Below are 18,957 nucleotides of genomic sequence, written 5' to 3' on the forward strand. Positions count from 1 at the left end.
ACAGCAAGAGAAGCCACCGCAATGAGAAGCCCGCGCACTGCAACGAAGAGTAGCTCCCGCTCGCCGCCACTAGAGAAAGCCGGCTTGCAGCAACGAAGGCCCAATGCAGCCTAAATAGATAGATAGATCGATAGATACATAGGTAGGTAGACAGGTAGGTAGGTAGATAGATAGATAGACAGGTAGGTAGGTAGGTAGATAGATAGATTAGATTAGATTAGATTAGATTAGATTAGATTAGATTAGATAGATTAGATAGATAGATAGCCTGGCTACAGAGGCTATTTTCCAAGAGAACTTATGTGGCTGGTGGAGCCTTAAGACATGTTTTAAAAGGTCCAGGCCTTAAACCACAGAAGCTGTGAGGAAGCTTAAAGATAGAGTCTGTATGTGGGAAATCTATAATTAAATTAAAAAGTTTAGCTATTATATAAAAAGGACCTAACACAACCCTTTTCAACATCAGCACTACTGATTTAATGCAGTCTGTACATGTTGGATGACTGGACTGCCCTGTCATGCAGGCAGTTTTTTTTTCAACTGCTGTGGCCTGAATGTTTGATCCTGACAGGATTTGCGTCATTGATCCATATCACTGCCTGTGTGATGTCAGTGTGTGGGTGTACAGTTACTGAGACATAGTTAATGTGCTGCAGTAAATCCCAAGCACTGTTTCCTACTAGAATAACAAAGAATGATTCATCATTGTTCACATTAGACTGATACTAAAAATAGTAATGTTCACAACCTGCTGCATCCATGCACATTAATATCATAGCCTTTGTAGCTTTCTAAACAAGTACACTAAAAATAACTTGTTTAGAAGCAGGTGCTTGGTAAACACATCTCCTACTTTAAGTTTTCTATCAATATACAGTTTGATTTAGTGCTAGAGGTAGATTCTAACCATAATGTGATAGTCATTCTTCACCCTTTTTCTACTTAGTGTGCTTATCACTGATATATCTAAATGCTTACAAATCTAATTATAAAAATTTTCAATTACCTGTACACAGATAAATGAACTTACCCATAATTCTGAATCATACTTAGGCCCCTGATTTAAAGTCTACTTTATCCAGCCTTAAAAATGAATAATAAGTTTTCAAGGAAAAGATAGGCCCCTAAAGCAGTGAATAATAATTACCTTGATCTTTTCTCTTTCTTCTGTAACTTCCTGCCTCATTCTATTCCCAAATTATGATCACCAGCTCGTTAAATACCTAGACTCAAGGCCTGTGCTAATTGCCAGCCTCATGTGAATAAATGTTGCCAGGTGTTTTGTAGCCTTAACAAATAAGCATCCCCTATTAATAGGGTGACCTATGTCCCATTTTGTCTAGGACAGTCCCAGTTTATGCCTGTCATTTTGGTATCTAACTGGTTTAACATTTGTTTCAGACGTTTCATTTTTTAACAGTATAATTAGTAGTTCCATTAAAATAAGCTCTAATGTATATGATCAGCCATCATTTTGTATTTCCAGCTTCTGCCATGATCTCATCTAAACAAGCAGTTTGTCCATCTCTTGTTTTTATTTTAACCTGTGATTAAACTTAAAGGCAACTGGAATAAACCATTTCTCTTTCCCTGACCCCTGGCAGAAGCAAGTCAAGGATAACAGTTAAGGTACTTAGCAGTAGAGCAAAGTGCTTGTAGATAAAGGAGGGCTAGGGACAGCTAACTCCTTGCAGTCTCGGTGGTGGCGGCTGCAGAAGTATGTAATGCTAATGCCCCTGATGGCCACTTGGTGTCACCAGGCCACCACTTGGAGGGATCAGTGGGATGCATATAGGTTAGATGAATGACAAATAATATGTAGGAAATAAAATCTAAATATCCCTGCCTCAGAATATATAAAAAACAGTCTGAATAGTTTTGTCATTTATTATATAAACATGTAACTATTTATTATTGGCAGTGCTTTTTTATTTTGCAATAAACCCTTTCAGCAAAAATAAGCTAAAAAAAAAACCCCTAAATTTGGTGAAACATTCAAAAGAATCATAAATAAAGAGAGCTCAGTGAATTTTGTTTGTAAAAATATTTGAAGGTATTGTAGTACCAGTGAAAATATTTGGACTGAAATATTTACACAGTTCAATAAGAAAAAAACAGAACTGAGAATAACCTCCATTTAGCAGAATTTGTTCCCAGCTTACCAAACATCACCCTCAGAATCATAGTATTTTCTTAATATAAACATTATAGTCTTAAATATTATAGAAAAGAGTCAATTGAAGGTATCAATAGCTTCAACTTTATTAACCATAAAATACAACAGTTGCAGGCTGTATGAAAAAATTAAAAATAAGACTACATTGAAAAAAGGAAAATTTTCAGTTAAATATCAGTGATATGGAATTAGAGACAGAGATAGCTAACTAATTGATTAAAATACTTAGATATGTACTAAGAATAATTGTTCTTATACTACTCTTTAATATTCAGATGTTCAATTTAAAGAAACCTGTAAAATGCTCTTTAGTGTACTTGCATATGTTTTAATAAAGCATTTTATTTTTTAATATTTTTAATAGAACTCTTTTTCATGTTCCTCAATATAATAAAAGCAATTTGTCAATCAATAAAGAATAATTCCAAATTATATAATTTTAATGATTTTTTAAGCTACCTCTTTCACTTTCAGAAGTGTCCTAGATTGGATGATGATAATATGATTACCCTACCTCTGCTCTGTTTCCTCCCTCTTCCATCACCAGAGCTAGTCAGCCTTGAGGACAAATTCTTACCTTTCTTACTACTGAGAGTTATTCCCATATTCTTGTTCATAGGTTTGGGGAAGCTTCATCAGTCTAGGAAGTGCAGAAATAAGGATAATGTAGTAGTCATTAAGCTAAATTTATTTAACTTAAAGACTTTTTTAAATTCTGAAGTTAAATCCCTTCTATGTTTTGAGCATCTTAATGAAATTATGTGATAATATAGGATAGACTTCCTTCCTCCTGTCCTTCCTTTCCACCTTTTTTCCTTTTAATGTCATTACCTGGTCTCATAAAAAGTTGGTTACCTTAATGAGTCCCCAGAATTTGTTTTGAAATTTTATTGGCATATAAATACAAATACTTGGGAAATACTACATTAGAACACAGACGTCTGAATTGACCATACCCTGGCTAGTATCTACGTTTCTAACCTCCGGCCACCTTCACACCCCAGTCATTTCAAACCATATCTGGTCTTAGGATGATCCTCACATCTGCTTCCTATTGGCATGCATAATATAGAATAAAACTTTTGTCAAGTTGATTGATACTTTAGTTTAATACAAGTAAAGAGGGAAATTTTAGAGAAAGAAAATGCTGTTGTGTGGCTCAATCTGCAAGGTGACTAAGGCTCCTGAAAGGCGAAAGAGGAAAAACATGGGCAAGCAAATAGACTTAATATAAACAAGGTTTGATCTGTGTCCAAGATAAAGTTATAGATTCCAATCCTTTGCTCCCCTTATCTTCCTGAGGTTATTTGCCTATACCGCTGTTAGCCACTCCCCTGTAATATACTCCCTCCCATAGAGCACTTGATTAGTTGCAGACTTCATTAACCTTTTCTTGGTCCCTTGACACTATGGACATGCATCAGTTATGGTCTAAGCTGCATAAGCTTAACACATGTTCTTTAGATGCTTTTTCAGAACCTGTACCTTAATACTGCCACAAGAATCAGCGCCACTGTCATCGTCAGAGTCAGTCTTTTGGAGGATTAGATATGTATTTGTAGAGGAGTAGAAGAGGGACATACTTCACATCCCCACTCTTTTTTTTTTTAAATAAATTTATTTTTCGCTGCGTTGGGTCTTTGTTGCTGTGCACAGGTTCTCTCTAGTCGCGGTGAGCAGGGCCTTCTCTTCTTTGCGGTGCGCAGGCTTCTTATTGCGGTGGCTTCTCTTGTTGTGGAGCACCAGCTCTAGGTATGCGGGCTCAGTAGTTGTGGCTCACAGACTCTAGAACGCAGGCTCAGTAGTTGTGGCTCACAGACTCTAGAACGCAGGCTCAGTAGTTGCAGCACATGGGCTTAGTTGCTCCATGGCATGTGGGATCTTCCTGGGCCAGGGCTCGAACCCGTGTCCCCTGCATTGGCAGGCGGATTCTTAACCACTGTGCCACCAGGGAAGTCCCCCCACTCTTTTAAATTTACATTTTATATGATTTGAAACTACTTTTTGCTAAGGTGAATGAGTCTGCCTCTTAAATTTTCTGACATGCAAATGACCCAGACTTACTATTACAGTCTAAGAGCAGCCTTAATAAACAACTAATCTTACTTATTGCCAGAAGGAATTTTATAAAATCATAGTCAACTCTTCCAGCTTCTCATTTGCTTCATAGATAATAATCCCTTTCTACAAGTCAGCTGATATAGCTGGCTTGCTATTTAGCTATTCATTTTGCAACTAGTAGTTATTTTTGAGGATACATTGCTTAAAAGTTTTACATTTATTGATGCTTTACTAAATTTCATTTATGACCTAAGTCAGCATTACTTTATACCTGCTCTAGTTTTTTTCAAGCCAAATCACTGGGGCCATGCAGTTTGAGATGTACTTGATCTGCAGAAAATGAGGACTAGCTTGACAGTGTGGTCCTTGATATCTCAGTCACATTTCAGGTCATACAAACCAGAAAGGTTTTATGGCCCAACTCTAGAAAGGGCGTACATAATACCAGCCTCACTTCTTATTTATATTATTTTTTCTATCTTAATTTTCCCTATGTTAATTTTCCCTTTTCTTCAGTTTGTCATCTGTTTTGTTTTTGAGGTCTTTTTGTTTGTTTGTTTGGTCGGTTGGTTTTTTAGGGGGTTTTTTAGCTTTTGTTTTTGATACTGTGTTTGTCTCTTAAATTCCCTTAAATTATCTTTTGGAACAGGTTTCGTTATTAAGTAATTCACTGACTATTTTCCATATGATATCCCTCACTTGGTAGAAATATTTAGGATCTTTCTTCTCAATTTCTTCTCAATTTCAGTGAGATACATTTAGGTACATTTTGCTTTGTTACCATTATATGTAACTAACAGATATTTGGGGTGTATTGTGTGGGATCTTCCATCCAAATGTTCATTGCTTTTCTGTTTGTGGTTTATCTTCAAGTGAATTTTGGTATTATTATGCTGCAATTTTTCTCATTTATTTTATAATTTTTAATATTTGTCATATCCTAAACAACCGAAGCAGAGTAATGTCGTGTTGAAAAGCATGGGTTACAGAGCTAGACCACCTAATTCTATTGCTGGCTTACTAGCTGTGAGACTTTGCAAGTTACTTAACCTCTTTGTATCTTAGTTTCCTCACCTATAATATGGAAATAATAGTCATACTACTTCACAGGGATATTATGCAGATTAGATGAGTTAATGTCTGTAAAGCACTTAGACCAGTGCCTGGTACCCAAGAAGTGCTTATAAACAGCGTCACCCAAGTATAGTGCTACACTGACAAGCCTACCTGAAAGTCATTATTTCAGGAATGGTAATAGTTAATGCATTAAAATGTTATCAAGAAGTCCATACAGTTGCTGACATGTCATGCTCCTAATTTAAGAGAGCCTTCTGCAAAATATTTGAGACAGTGTTGAGGAAATAAAAAGCAGGAGCATTTTAAGTTTGTTAAAATTGCCATATAATCAGGTAGAAAGGGAAAATGAATACTCATCACTGCATAATGTTTTCCTGTAATTGTGATATTCTCAGTGCATCCTCTCACTTTATTTCTATGGGAAAAGTGTTTGATGCACATTCTTGAATTAACAAGGTCTTTAGGAAATATAAAATACATTTAACTTATATTTTTGTTATATAACTGAAAGGTCCTTGAAAGTATGGACCCTGTTGCTAATCCTGGGCAATAGAACTCTGTGGCAACTATGGGGATAGTTGAGGATAGTAAGGGTATAGAGCTAAGTCTTGTTAAGAGGGTACTGATGACAGACCAATAAAGTAAAGACCCCAGTAAGAAATGGAGATCAGATCAAGAGTAGAAGTGGAGAGAGAGCTTTGACCTAATGTGAAGGGACAGTGATTCTTCTGAAAATAGAAGAGGTGAGAAAAGTTTGTAAATAACATTGAAAGAGTTCAGTTTCATGCTGAGATATATAGTTGAGGTCGGGTTGGGGAAGGTCCTTAGAAAGTGGTGAAGATCTCTGATAATCACTATAGAAAACAGGATATAGGTTCTTAACCAGAGATAACTTCCTGAAAGGATTCCTGAGCAATGCTGATGGCTGAGTTAAGGTTGGATATAACTAAATTTATAAACATGCCAGTCTGAGTACCATTTGATTTCTACAGTTCAGGTCTATGAGAAGATACTTATTTGATTGATTAAAATTGGGGAATTTTAATGCAGGGGAAGTAAAAGGAAGATATGAATGGGAAAAAAGATCAGGCCGTGAAGACAGTGGTGGATCAGGAGAAACGGGAAATCATTATGAGGAAGACCAGATGTTGTAGAAGAAAGAGAACTGGAGAGATGAAAGATAGATATAGTGGCCAGAGACGGAAACATGAAAGTTTAAGATTTCAAAGATGAAATAGTGGAATTCTAAGTGATAAGTTCCAAGATATGTCTTTGAACATAGGTTACTAAAAACAGAATGGAAGAGGAGAGTTCAGGAAAAGTTGAATTTAGGTTTTCTTGGACATGGAAATCATTGTGCTGATGGGCAAGAGCTGGGAAAAACACTGTGAACATGATGCCAAAGTTCTCAAGAAATGAGGACTGAGCATGACAGCAGTGAGAAGGGGTAGAGGGTGGTATGTTCCTGTGGCATGATCTCAAGAAAGAAGAAACAGGAAGGACAGTGGTAATGGAAGCAGCCTTGTGGGGTCTGGAGACTGCCGCAGGGGAGAATGGGAAGCCTCTGCTCCCAGTGGCTGCTGCAAAAACTGTCCTGGGGAAGACCAGGTTTCATTTAAAGAAAGCACATGGACAGGTGTACTGTGAAAAGGTTGATATAGGGGAATTTATACTAGAGAAAAGGTTCTAGTGAGCACAGTGGAAAGAATTGAGACGGAGATCATCAGTTAAAGAAAGAGTCAAGAAATGGAAACACAGTTGTGTGAGAACATGAGCCAAAATGAGGAAGTGGGCTGCCGGGGCTTGGTTTTTGTTTAGGGCCTGAAGATCAGAGGCATGATTGGATTTACTGGGAGCCTGAATCCAACATTTATGAGGAGATACTGTTGAGACCAGGAGACTCTTCACTATTAAGTCATGCTCTTCAGGGTAGCCTTGCCTTTTAGTAGGAACTTAGAAGGTAACAATTTCCCTTCCCCACTGGTGAGAATGATCCTTCAGTGCAGGGGACCCCAGGCCCAGCCCCACCCCCGCTGGGCTGCACAGCAGGAGGCGAGTGGCTGGCAAGAGCAAAGCTTCATCTGCCGCTCCCCATCACTCCCTATTGCTCACATTACCACCTGAACCATCCCCTCCCCACCCTCCGCCCTGTCCTAGGAAGAATTGTCTTCCACGAAACCAGTCCCTGGTGCCAAAATGGTTGGGGACCGCTGCCTTAGTGTCTTATCTCCTCTGGAGTGTCTGGCATGTATTGGGTTGGCCAAAAGTTCGTTCAGTTTTTTCCATTAAGATGGCTGTAGTAGCACTTAGTTGTCTTTAATTTCATTCAAAACAATTTTGTTAGATTGTATGTGACAGCTGTTATATATCAGCATGCATTTTTAAAAAGGCTTATCAAGGGACTTCCCTGGTGGAGCAGTGGTTAAGAATTCACCTGCCAATGCAGGAGACACGGGTTCGAGCCCTGGTCCGGGAAGATCCCACATGTCTTGAAGCAACTAAGCCCGTGTGCCACAACTGCTGAGCCTGTGCTCTAGAGCCCACGAGCCACAACTACTGAGCCCACGTGCCACAACTACTGACACCCACGTGCCTACAGCCTATGCTCCGCAACAAGAGAAGCCACTGCAATGAGAAGGCTGCGCACCACAACGAAGAGTAGCCCCCACTCGCCACAACTAGAGAAAGCCAGCATGCAGCAACGAAGACCCAACGCAGCCACCAAAAAAAAAAAAAGCCTGTCAAAACTGGTGAATTTTTATGTACCCATTTCAATATTGAAGATGGAAGGAAAAAAGCAACATTTTTGGTATATTATGCTTTATTATTTCAAGAGAGGTAAAAACGCAACTGCGACACAAGAAAAAGATTTGTGCAGTGTATGGAGAAGGTGCTGTAACTGATCGAACGTGTCAAAAGTAGTCTGAGAAGTTTCGTGCTGGAGATTTCTCGCTGGACGATGCTCCATGGTCGGGTAGACCAGTTGAAGTTGATAGCAATCAAATCGAGACATTCATTGAGAACAGTCAGCATTATACCACACAGGAGATAGCAGTCATATTCAAAATATCCAAATCAAGCGTTGAAAATAATTTGCACAAACCTGGTTATGTTAATCGCCTTGATGTTTAGGTTCCATGTAAGTTAAGTGGAAAAAAACCTTCTTGATGATATTTCTGCATGCAATTCTCTATTTAAACATAATGAAAACGTTCTGTTTTTAAAACAAATTGTAACGGGTGATGAAAAGTGGATACTGTACAATAATGTGGAATGGAAGAGATTGTGGGACAAGTGAAATGAACTACCTCCAGCCACACCAGAGGCTGGTCTTCATCCAAAGAAGGTGATGTGTACGTGGTGGTATTGGAAGGGAGTCCTCTGAGTTTCTTCCAGAAAATCAAACGATTAATTCCAAGAAGTACTGGTCCCAGTTAGACCTACTGAAAGCGACACTTGACAAAAAGCCTCCAGAATTAGTCAACAGAAAACACATCTTCCATCAGGATAACCAAGGCTGCATGTTTCTTTGACGACCAGGCAAAAACTGTTACAGCTTGGCTGGGAAGTTCTGATTCATCCACCGTATTCACCAGACATTGCACCTTCGGATTTCCATTTATTTCGGTCTTTACAAAATTCTCTTAATGGAAAAAATTTCAATTCCTTGGTAGACTGTAAAAGGCACCTGGAACAGTTCTTTGCTCAAAAAGATAAAAAGTTTTGGGAAGATGGAATTATGAAGTTGCCTGAAAGTGGCAGAAGGTAGTGGAACAAAAGGGTGAATATGTTGTTCAATAAAGTTCGTGGTGAAAATGAAAAGTGTATCTTTTATTTTTACTTAAAAACCGAAGGCACATTTTGGCCAACCCAGTATTTATTGAAATCTATTGCTCCAGGTTATCCCTTGCCAGTTCTTTTCTACCTTTTTGGAAGACTGAGTCAACATCGTTTACATATTTTTAAAATATTGCCTTATTGTTAGAGTATCCTGGCTTTGCCTCATTGTGTGCCCTCGTCAAGTTACTCAGTTGCATTCTACTTCAATTTCCTTAACCTATAAATGATGCCTACTTCAATTATTGTGAGGATTAAGTGAGTTAACACTTGTAAAACACTGGATAGTGCCCTGTATATACTTTCACTATATCATTATTATTTTTTAAAACATATAGTGATCATACTTATAATAATAACTATATTTACTGAGTGCTGCCAATCGTATTTGGTACTTTAAATTTATCTAATTTGATTCTCTCAACAGTGCTATGAGGTTGATTATTTTAACCTTTTTACAGAAGGAAACAGACTCACAGAAGAGCAGTAAATTGCCTTGCTAATAAATATTGAAGCTGTTATTAAAACTTACATCTTTTGATACCAAAATCCATTTTCTTTACACTGTGCAGCTTGTTACAAATCACAATCATTATCATTACCTGTATATGCGTATTAGCTGTTAATGAATTTCCTTAACTGCATAGCACCATAAAGTAATGAAAAGACCCCCAAAAGTTCTCACAGTCTTATTCCCCTCTTGTGTAACTGACCATCTGTAGTCTCTTTCCTGGTCTCCACACATGCTTGAATACAGTGCTCTAAGCCCCAATCATGACCTGTCTTTTCAGATTTCATGGATATGAGTGAGAATGCCATCCACCAAGTATCTGTATTAATGTCTGGGTTAAATCTTTAATAACAACAACAAAAAATCAGGAAAAAGGAAGTAAAACCAGCAATAAAAGTGGTAGCCTTTATTAGCTTGAGAGGTTAAATGCCAGCCTGAAATAAAAACCCCATGTTTGAGGAACACGCTGATCAAGCCTGTGTTTTACAGACAATTCTTTTGTATACCGTGGGCATTCCTTATGGGTTGAGTATGGAGAGTGCGTCAATTTACACAAGGACATTTCAGAGCAAATCTTGTAAATTAGTAAGTGTTATATGTATTCTAAAATTTATAAATGAAAAGCAGCCGCCTGGGTAATAAAACGAATTAGTAGATAGTGCTCATTATGTTATCAGAGGAAGGTAAGAACAAAGAGACTTGTTTTACATCAGATATCTATTTCTCCATGTATATTTTGATGAGCTTTTTGAGTTGGTTCATAAGGGAGTCCTAAAATGGTCAAATCGAAGGCAGAATCAGTAGAAATCATTTAATCATTTACTGTATCCCAAACACTGCCGGCAGGAACGCTTGGTTGTTTTTTTACCCCTTTCCGCGGGTCACTGCGGGGTCACGTGATATGCATCACGTGACTCGGTCAAAGGATCTTTTCCTCTCACAGCTTCGCAAAAAAAAAAAAAAAAAAAAAAAAACAGAAAGAAGCCGCCGCCGTTCTCCAATTAAAGCTGTTAACGTGTACTACGCTGTTTCCTTGTTGGATTTTCTTCTCTGCTGCTACTGTAAAAACAAAATGAGTGGTAAGATTTGCTGACTGATTTTAAACATTCTGCTTTTATTTTAAAATGTAGAAAGTATTGTATTAATCTGAAGTCATGCCATGTGTTTTTTCAATAGATGCCAGATCTACCGCTGTAAAAATATTTTAAATTGTGGCCATGTAGTTATAAAAAGATTAGACTTTACTTAGAGTTGAGCTGATTTTATATTCCACAGAATATATTTTATATTCCAGAGCCTTTTCTTTACTAGGCTTTTCTTTTTACAACTAAAATCTGTAAATTGGCATCAGATTATTTGGAAGCCATTGTGAAAGCTTGCTTAAAAAGGGAATGTGTGGCACGTCAGCAGCCCGTTGCATTTTAAGAATTTAAACCCAGACAAATTTCTAGTTTCGTTTTTTTTAATGTTAATGTATACTAATAAAAAATAAAAGAGTTTAAATTATACTAGATGAAATACCGTCCTTATTAAATCATTGATGCCACTTTTTAAGAAACTGAGGCTTCTCAAATTTCTTAAGATAATTGGTGAATAGAGTTGTTTACTCTTATGCACGATTTTGGAAAAGGAAATATGCCCTTAAAAATCAATAGCTGTGTGATTTGGGGTAGATTTTGCTCAAATTATATAGATTATTAAGGAGTTACTAGGTGTATCTACAATTGTACAGATATAGCCACTCTCCTGCCAGATGTGCATTTAATGGTACAATCAGTAACAGATGTAGCTTCTTCATTGGGACAAAATCTCCCTCACTGACCTTAATCGGGGTTTAATAGTTACTAAATTAAAAAGTATTGTTGGAACCAAGGAGGTAATCAAACTTTTGCATCATTAAGTATGCAAGATTTTAGAGTTTTGCTACTATATACAGGAAGAGCAACAGAAGTGGTGCTGTAAATATTGTAGTTCTAAACATGAATACTTATATTTATTATGTTTATACAATGGGAGTTTTATGTGTTCAGTGTTGCATGTTACTTCACACCAGTATTTTAGATATTAAATAATGATATACCTGAATTGTCTTTTTTTTTTAATCTAACCTTGTACCATTTCTGTCTCAGGGTAAGAAAATTCACTTGCTAAAGTGAAATGATTACTTCATAGGGATATGAGTTAATCATTATTCCTGGACTGCAACTAGTAATGGATTTACTGCTGGTCTATTTTAGATTGGGTTTGTTTTGTTCTGTTTTCAGTATCACACTTAAATATAATTAAAGAATAAAGTAGAATTTTATACTACTAAGTTATAAAAGATTTTAGCAGCTTTCAAGTATAAAATGGTTTGAATTATAACTTAGTATTTATGTATTCATATTTTTAGTAAAAGAAGAGCAACCCAAAGCAGTTCTGTAGTTTTACAACTTTAAATGTAATCAGTAATAACTTATTTTTTACCCTGAAGGCTAAAAATCAAACAAAAACTTGTTCTGGTGACTTGAAGTAGGGATTAAATTTGACCACATATGCAAGGAACCACAGTCTCTGGCATATATAGTAGAAGCTCAACAGAATAATTTCCTTTATTAAGATTATAGATGTGATTTTCAGTGAATTCTCTTTCTGGTTCTCAGCTAAATTTCACATGTTCTGAATAATATCTAAGCCAGCTCTCAGGATTCAGAAAGCTAGTTTTATATAAATTAGCTAATAGAAATAAACCAGCATCACTTTAAAACTGCTGTCATTTTCTCTTGAGTCCAGTGTATAGAAATTAAAAGGTCAGTTTTGGATGAAGCCTTTCTTGCCTAGAGATATAGAGCACCTCACAAGTTTTATTTAGTGAATTTATAGGTAATGTTGCTTATATGTAGAAAAATTTTGTTCTTCCTTCTGTGTTGTTTTTCAAGGATATGATGATAAAGAAGGCCTTAATTTTCCTTAGAAGCATCAGAGCATAGTTCTTAAGGCTCAAATTATATCAGTTGCCAAATTGCATATTTTAGTGTTTACTAAATACATAGTAGAGATATATCCTCAGAAATGAAACTCCTTGGTTTTGAATCCTAGTTCTACCACTTGGGCTGTATTAACCTTTCTGCTTCAATTTCTACATCTGGAAAATGGGAGTAATAATATTTACCTAATAGAATGATTATGAGGAGAAAAAAAGTACATAAAAGTCCTGGCACATAGTAAGTTAGTATTAGGTATTTTAAGATAATATTCTGAACAACTTCATGTATTTGGTGGGCTTGTTTTAGATAGGAAAAGTATTGTTGAAAAGTTATTTTATAGTCATATATAGTATAATTTGGTAGTCTGCTCACATACACATCACTCCTTACTTCCTCTTAACCACTTGAGTCTTTTCCCTACTTTCTTCCTTCTACTACCTGCCTCTTCTTTCTTTCCTTTCCTCCTCCCACATTCTTCCACCCCTTTCCTTCCCCTCCCCTTCACTCCCTCCCTTCCAGCCCTTTTCACTTTCCTCCTGTCTTCTCTCTTATCTTCCTATTACCTCTCCTCCTTTGCCTCGTCCTCCCTCCCCTCCTGCCTTTATCCTCTCCCCCTCCTCCCTCCCTTCTCCCTCTTCTCTCTTCACCCTTTCCTTACCACTATTTAGTACTTACCCACCTGCATCCTCCTTTTTCCTACATTCTCTTTTTTCTTTCCTTCCCCACCTCTCACCTTCCTTCCCCTGCCTTCACCAGCCTTCACCACTACTTTGTTGTTTGGTCCTCACCCCTCCTCCTTCCGTAGAAAGAGGAGAGTGGCTGTAATCTGATTTGCTGTAACCTCCATACTCTTCATTCTGTTTTTCTGAAATATGTATAATGCTACCAGTGAAATTTGTTTCTTTTCTGTCCTGTGATTTAGCTTTTCCTCCTTGGTTTCTTTTATGACTGGGATCCATTATATGTACTCTGCAGGTTGAAATCTACATATAAAAGGAACTCTTCCTTCATTACATTCTTCATCAGACTCTTGGGTACCTTTATTTCCCTAGAAATGAGTAAAGCTCTCTGAGAAGGTTTCATTTCAACTTATTAAAAACTAGTGGGTGAGGGGACAGTGCAGTCTAAAGTTACAGGGGAAAGAAAGGATCTGAGGGTAAGATATTCTTTTTTAAAGTCATGTAAAGCAAGTAAGATTTTAGTTCCTAGAAAGAATAAAACACACCTTCCAAGAGTGCCTGGTTAGAGAAGGGAAATGAGATAATATTTTTGAAAGTTGTTTGGAAAGGATATCACTATAAAAACGAAAGGAAATGAAGAATAAGACAAGCTGAGTTTTTTTTAAAGAACTTTTCGGTGTAAGAAACAAAAAAATTTTCTTTGGGTAAATATGCATGTATAGCATTTCTCTAACTTTGTTCTCAAGCCCCCACAGACATGACTTAAACGTCACAAGAGGTTTTTAACCCTAACAAAGCAAATCCCAAATTTCTAACTATTCTTCCTCTTACTGCTTTTCCCTCTTGACTTTTGAGTTTTGCCTTTTGTATTTTTCATTGATTTTATATGCAAAGTTTAGTTTGATTTTCCTCTAGGTCAGTGTTTCTTAACTTGCACAATTATAAGAATCACCTTGGATATTTTTTGTAAAGTAAATATGCTGATTCAAGACCCCCATTTACTGTAAGCATACTAAACAGCGATCTCTAGGAGAACCTGGAAATCTGTGTGGTTTTTTTTGTTTTTTGTTTTTTCGGGGTTTTTTGGCCATGCTGCACACAAGTGGGAACCTAGCTCCCTGATCAGGGATCAGACCCACGCCCCTGCAGTGGAAGCATGAGTCCTAACCACTGGACTTGCCAGGGAAGTCCCTGTGTGTTTTAAAAAGCTCCCCAGGTGACTGTTAACGATCACTAGGCAAGTTTGAGAAACAACTATAGGTAAAGAGCAATCAGTGCACTTTATAAGTTAAACTTTTCTATTTTTTAACATCTAAATTTCTTTTCATAGTAATACAGTCACTATTAGTTTGAGTGTTTAGATGAAGAATTCAAAATGTAATTCAGATTGTTTTCAATTTTAGCTTGCTAAGTAATCCTGGATTAATACATCATTTCTGTGACCCATTCAGGTCCTGCTCAGGTTCCAATGATGTCCCCAAATGGTTCTGTGCCTCCTATTTATGTGCCTCCTGGATATGCCCCACAGGTATGTTTTATGTAATTTTCCTTTTTATACCTATATAATAGTGATCGTAATGTTACTGTTTAATTCAGACAAAAAGTACCATTTAAGTGCTGAAGCTTACCCAGTACAGTATATCTTTGGTAAATCTATTTCAAATATTTTAGTACATTTAGTATACTTGTAAAGGAGGAAAAATTAAGTCAGCAGCACTCATCATTTGGCCTTGTCTTTGGGTGTTGAATTATAATACAGAATTAATTTTAGAGTTTTATCTCCTTGGGTATGTGAGCAATATAAGTAATATCTTAAGATTTAAAGGTACCTAAACTAACTTTTTAAAATTAATCATTTGCTTAAAAGTAATCCAAGACGGTACTTCCAATTTTATTCTTACGGTCATTCACAGACACCCATAATAATTGTATGGCACATTGTGGTTAACAGGAGAGAATTTAGACCTATAGACCTGCAACCATAAGGGCTAAGGGGATCAGTATCACCACACACCTGTAGCCCTTTCCTACATACCAGTTGGAAAGCTCTGACTTAAAGAAAAAAATGATAGCTAACTTATTTGCACAGGCAAACTTAATTAAACTATAGTATCTGTAGGTGTTCAATATCTGCTACTGAGATTCTATGTAGTCGGCACTCATTGCTTCAAAACCTTTTTGGAAATAGCCAGTTTCTTACCTGGCACTGAATTTATACTTGAAATTTTCTTCAGACCCTCTCTTACTTCCTCTCTGATTATGCCAGAATATTGGTGGGATATTGTGGTGGACTCACTGCTCTCTCTGTGAAGCCTACCGCTATATGAATGAGAGCAAAAGAGGACCATGATGCTGGGGAGAATGGAAGCAGTATGAGAATTAGAGTCAAAAAGCTGGATCCATGTCATTTTTAAAACCCTCACTAGCTGCGTGGCCTGGGACAAATCAATTTACTTGAGCCTCAGTGTCCTCACTGTAAGATGAGATGATAACATATTAGAAAGTGCTTCGTAAGCTTTTCAGAAGAGTAATCTGCTCACTTTCTACTTTTGTTTAGCACACTGACTCCTTAGCCTGCATTCTGCCTTTATTACCCTACTAAATCTACTCCCTGGTATATACCAAACCTTTTTCCAGCCTGATCCTCTTTGACCTCCAAACATTTGACCCTATTCATATGATTTATCCCAGATTATCCCCGATTTCCCTGAAGTAATGCTATCCTGATTCTTCCTACTTCTCTCGTTGTTCCTTCTCAGACCTTTCTCCACCTAAAGAGGATACCCGGTCTTTTCTCTCTAGCACAGTTCAGTTTAACAAATGTGTTGAATGGTACCACGTGTCAAGCTCTGCATTGGGTGCCAGTGACATAAAGACCAGTGACATAAAGATGATTAAGACATTCTTTGAAGGCAATTATAGCACATCCTCTTCTCTCAGCTAACAGTACCTTTTATTTTTACGGCAAATTTCTACCCCTCTCCTTTCACTCAATCATGACCTTCTAGAATTAGCTTTCCTTGAACCTTTTCAGGTGCCTCTCCTTTGGGGTTCTCATGGCACATTATGTATATCCTTCTTTTAATGAATTTTTCACACTGTTTAGTTAATAAATTCTCTTTCCTGAGAAGATTATGAATTTGTACAGTTCCTGTATTCAACAGTGTTCAACAGATATGTATTGAGTGCTCATATATGTCAGGTGCTCCTTTAGGTGCTTGAATAAAAAGAGGCAAGGACCTCCGTACTTCTGTAGTTTACATTCTTGTGGGGAAAAGGAAACAATAAGCATAATAAATGGATAAATTATATATTAGGTGGTAATAGAAAGAAAATAGAGCTAGTTACATTTTAAAATAGGGTGATCAGACTAGGTATCATTGGAAAGGTGACTTTGAACCAGGTCTTGAAGGACAGTTGGGAGTTAGCAATGCATCTGTTGGTGGAAAGAGGATTCTGGGAACAGAAACAGCCAATGCAAATGGCCTAAGATGAGAACATGCCTGAACAACAAGGAGGCCATCGTGGCTGGACTGAGTCCCTTAAGGCAGAATAATAGTAAGCAGTGAGGTCAGAGAGATAATGGGACTAGATCATATAGGATTCATATTCACTGTTATTTCCTCGATGCTGAGTACAATGCCTGTCCTATATTAAGGGCTCAATAAATATTAGTAAATCAATCAAATAATCATCCAAGTTGAGGTTCTATATCTTTTTTTTTTTTAAGATTTTTTTTTTGATATGGACCATTTTCAAAGTCTTTATTGAATTTGTTACAATATTGCTTCTATTTTATGCTTTGGTTTTTTGGCCCCGAGGCATGTGGGAACTTAGCTCTCCAACCAGGGATCGAACCTGCACCCCCTGCATTGAAAGGTGAAGTCTTAACCACTGGACCGCCAGGGAGGTCCCGAGGTTCTATATCTTTAGGCCAAGAGCTACTGAAATAATCTTCCTATATTACTTATTTGATTTTTTTCACTTCTGTGCTTATTATTTGGTTTGTCCACTCAATGAAGTCTGGATTTCTTGATATATAAGGCCTTAACACAGTTCTCTTCTAGTTTGTCTTCGTACCCTTCTCTTGATACATCTAATCACATAATCTGTTTTTGCAGCCAAACATGACTACTCACATGCTCACTTGATGTTTTTCTTTCTCCATGCTTTTGTTAATGCTGTTATTTGGGGAATGTTATTCATTCCCTCATTTCTGCCTTTTGAAATTCTACCCATCCTTGAGAACCTAGATCGAGTTATTTGTACCATTCTTTGGTTATATGTTATATACCACCTGGTATTATAGTTGTGTATATATATATTCTTCTTACATGGGATTTTAAGTTTCTTGAGCATAGGGAGGTACCTTTTAATTATTATTTTTGTTCTGTGGTAACTCAAATATAGTAGGTGTTTCATAAATATTTGTCAAATAAGTGAATGAACTTTAACAATAACCTTACTGGAAGGATTATGTGAGGCTAATTATTAATAACAATTAATCAACCTTAGTTTAAGATTATCTCTAGGAAATGTATCATTTTAAGCACACAGTGGTAATCCAAGGACAAAAGTCTAGTTTCATCATTATTGAAATAATTTAAGTACCCACTATGGATTCTAACATTTTAACATCACTGTTGAAGTACATCCCCCATTGCCTGACATACGCAATTTCTGATGTTAGAAAATACTTATAAAGAGCCAAGTTTTAGGCACAACTAAGAGCTTGATAATTGTCCAAAACTTGGCACATAAGCAAACATAATTATATTAGCAAATACAGAAGCTGGGAGTTGAACCAAATGTTAAGACACAGAGATGGCTGTTGTTAAGTACAAGCTATATTTGGCTCAGCAGGAGCCAAGTAGCACACACACTAAATCCATGAATAGCTATTATCTATAGTCTCCTTTTAGACTTTCGTACACTATTCTCCCCTCAGGGCAGCAGGTTTAATCACCTCCTTCCCGGCCTTACGTGTATCTCTTATTGAAGGCCAGTGATCCAAGCAGGGTCAAGTAATGTTTTTGCTATATCATCATGTAATTCAATACATACTAATAGGATTCAGCAAATGTATGTATCCTAAAACGTTTGGTCAGGCAAGCAAGGACTGCAAAAATTAAAATCCAGTGTTGGGACCGTTTAGCTCTACCACTGAGGAAGTAATGATGCTACATATCTAGGAGCATGTTGAGGCTGAATAATGAAAGGTTCAAAAGATAGATCTTAATTTAAGATGAAGATTGAGATTTAACAAAAATACTTATTAGTAGAAACAAGAAGAAATCATGATTTAGCCAGGATAAATCAACCTTCAAATTTTTGATGTTTTACCAGTGGCATGTCCCCATTAAGTTTAGAAGCACTTCAGGTGTGAACTCATCATTAACTCATATATTTTAACTTAATTTTTGAGAATAACAGACAGGGTATTATACACTGGGTAATTTGGGGATTAATTGATTCTGTTTTTCTCATTTGTAATTTGCAAAACCCAAACTCGCCATTAAAATTGCCAGTTGTGTTATAGTTCCTTTGCATATCTATTCAAGAGCTCCACAATATTGTTTATTTTATAATATTTGTACCTTATTGCTCTGATACTTTAGCATTCTACTCAGCAGTAATGGGAATAGTCAG

General features: G+C 36.9%; 1 protein-coding gene across 4 annotated transcripts in view; it reads left to right on the top strand.

The window, feature by feature from the left end:
- The window catches only part of FNDC3A (fibronectin type III domain containing 3A), a 160,156-nt gene that overhangs the window by 80,034 nt on the left and 61,165 nt on the right, over positions 1-18,957 (top strand). For 3 of the 4 annotated variants that reach the window (XM_024755384.1, XM_024755383.1, XM_024755385.1), the window contains exon 4: positions 14,760-14,836. In XM_024755384.1, the coding sequence (XP_024611152.1) occupies positions 14,760-14,836 (77 nt within the window). Of the gene's footprint in view, positions 1-10,548; positions 10,742-14,759; positions 14,837-18,957 lie in introns of those variants that run through there. The other variant, XM_024755381.1, reaches the window with a different exon arrangement.

The sequence above is a fragment of the Neophocaena asiaeorientalis genome, unplaced genomic scaffold (assembly GCF_003031525.2).
Source record: "Neophocaena asiaeorientalis asiaeorientalis breed wild unplaced genomic scaffold, Neophocaena_asiaeorientalis_V1.1 scaffold59, whole genome shotgun sequence".
Classification (NCBI taxonomy): Eukaryota; Metazoa; Chordata; class Mammalia; order Artiodactyla; family Phocoenidae; genus Neophocaena; species Neophocaena asiaeorientalis.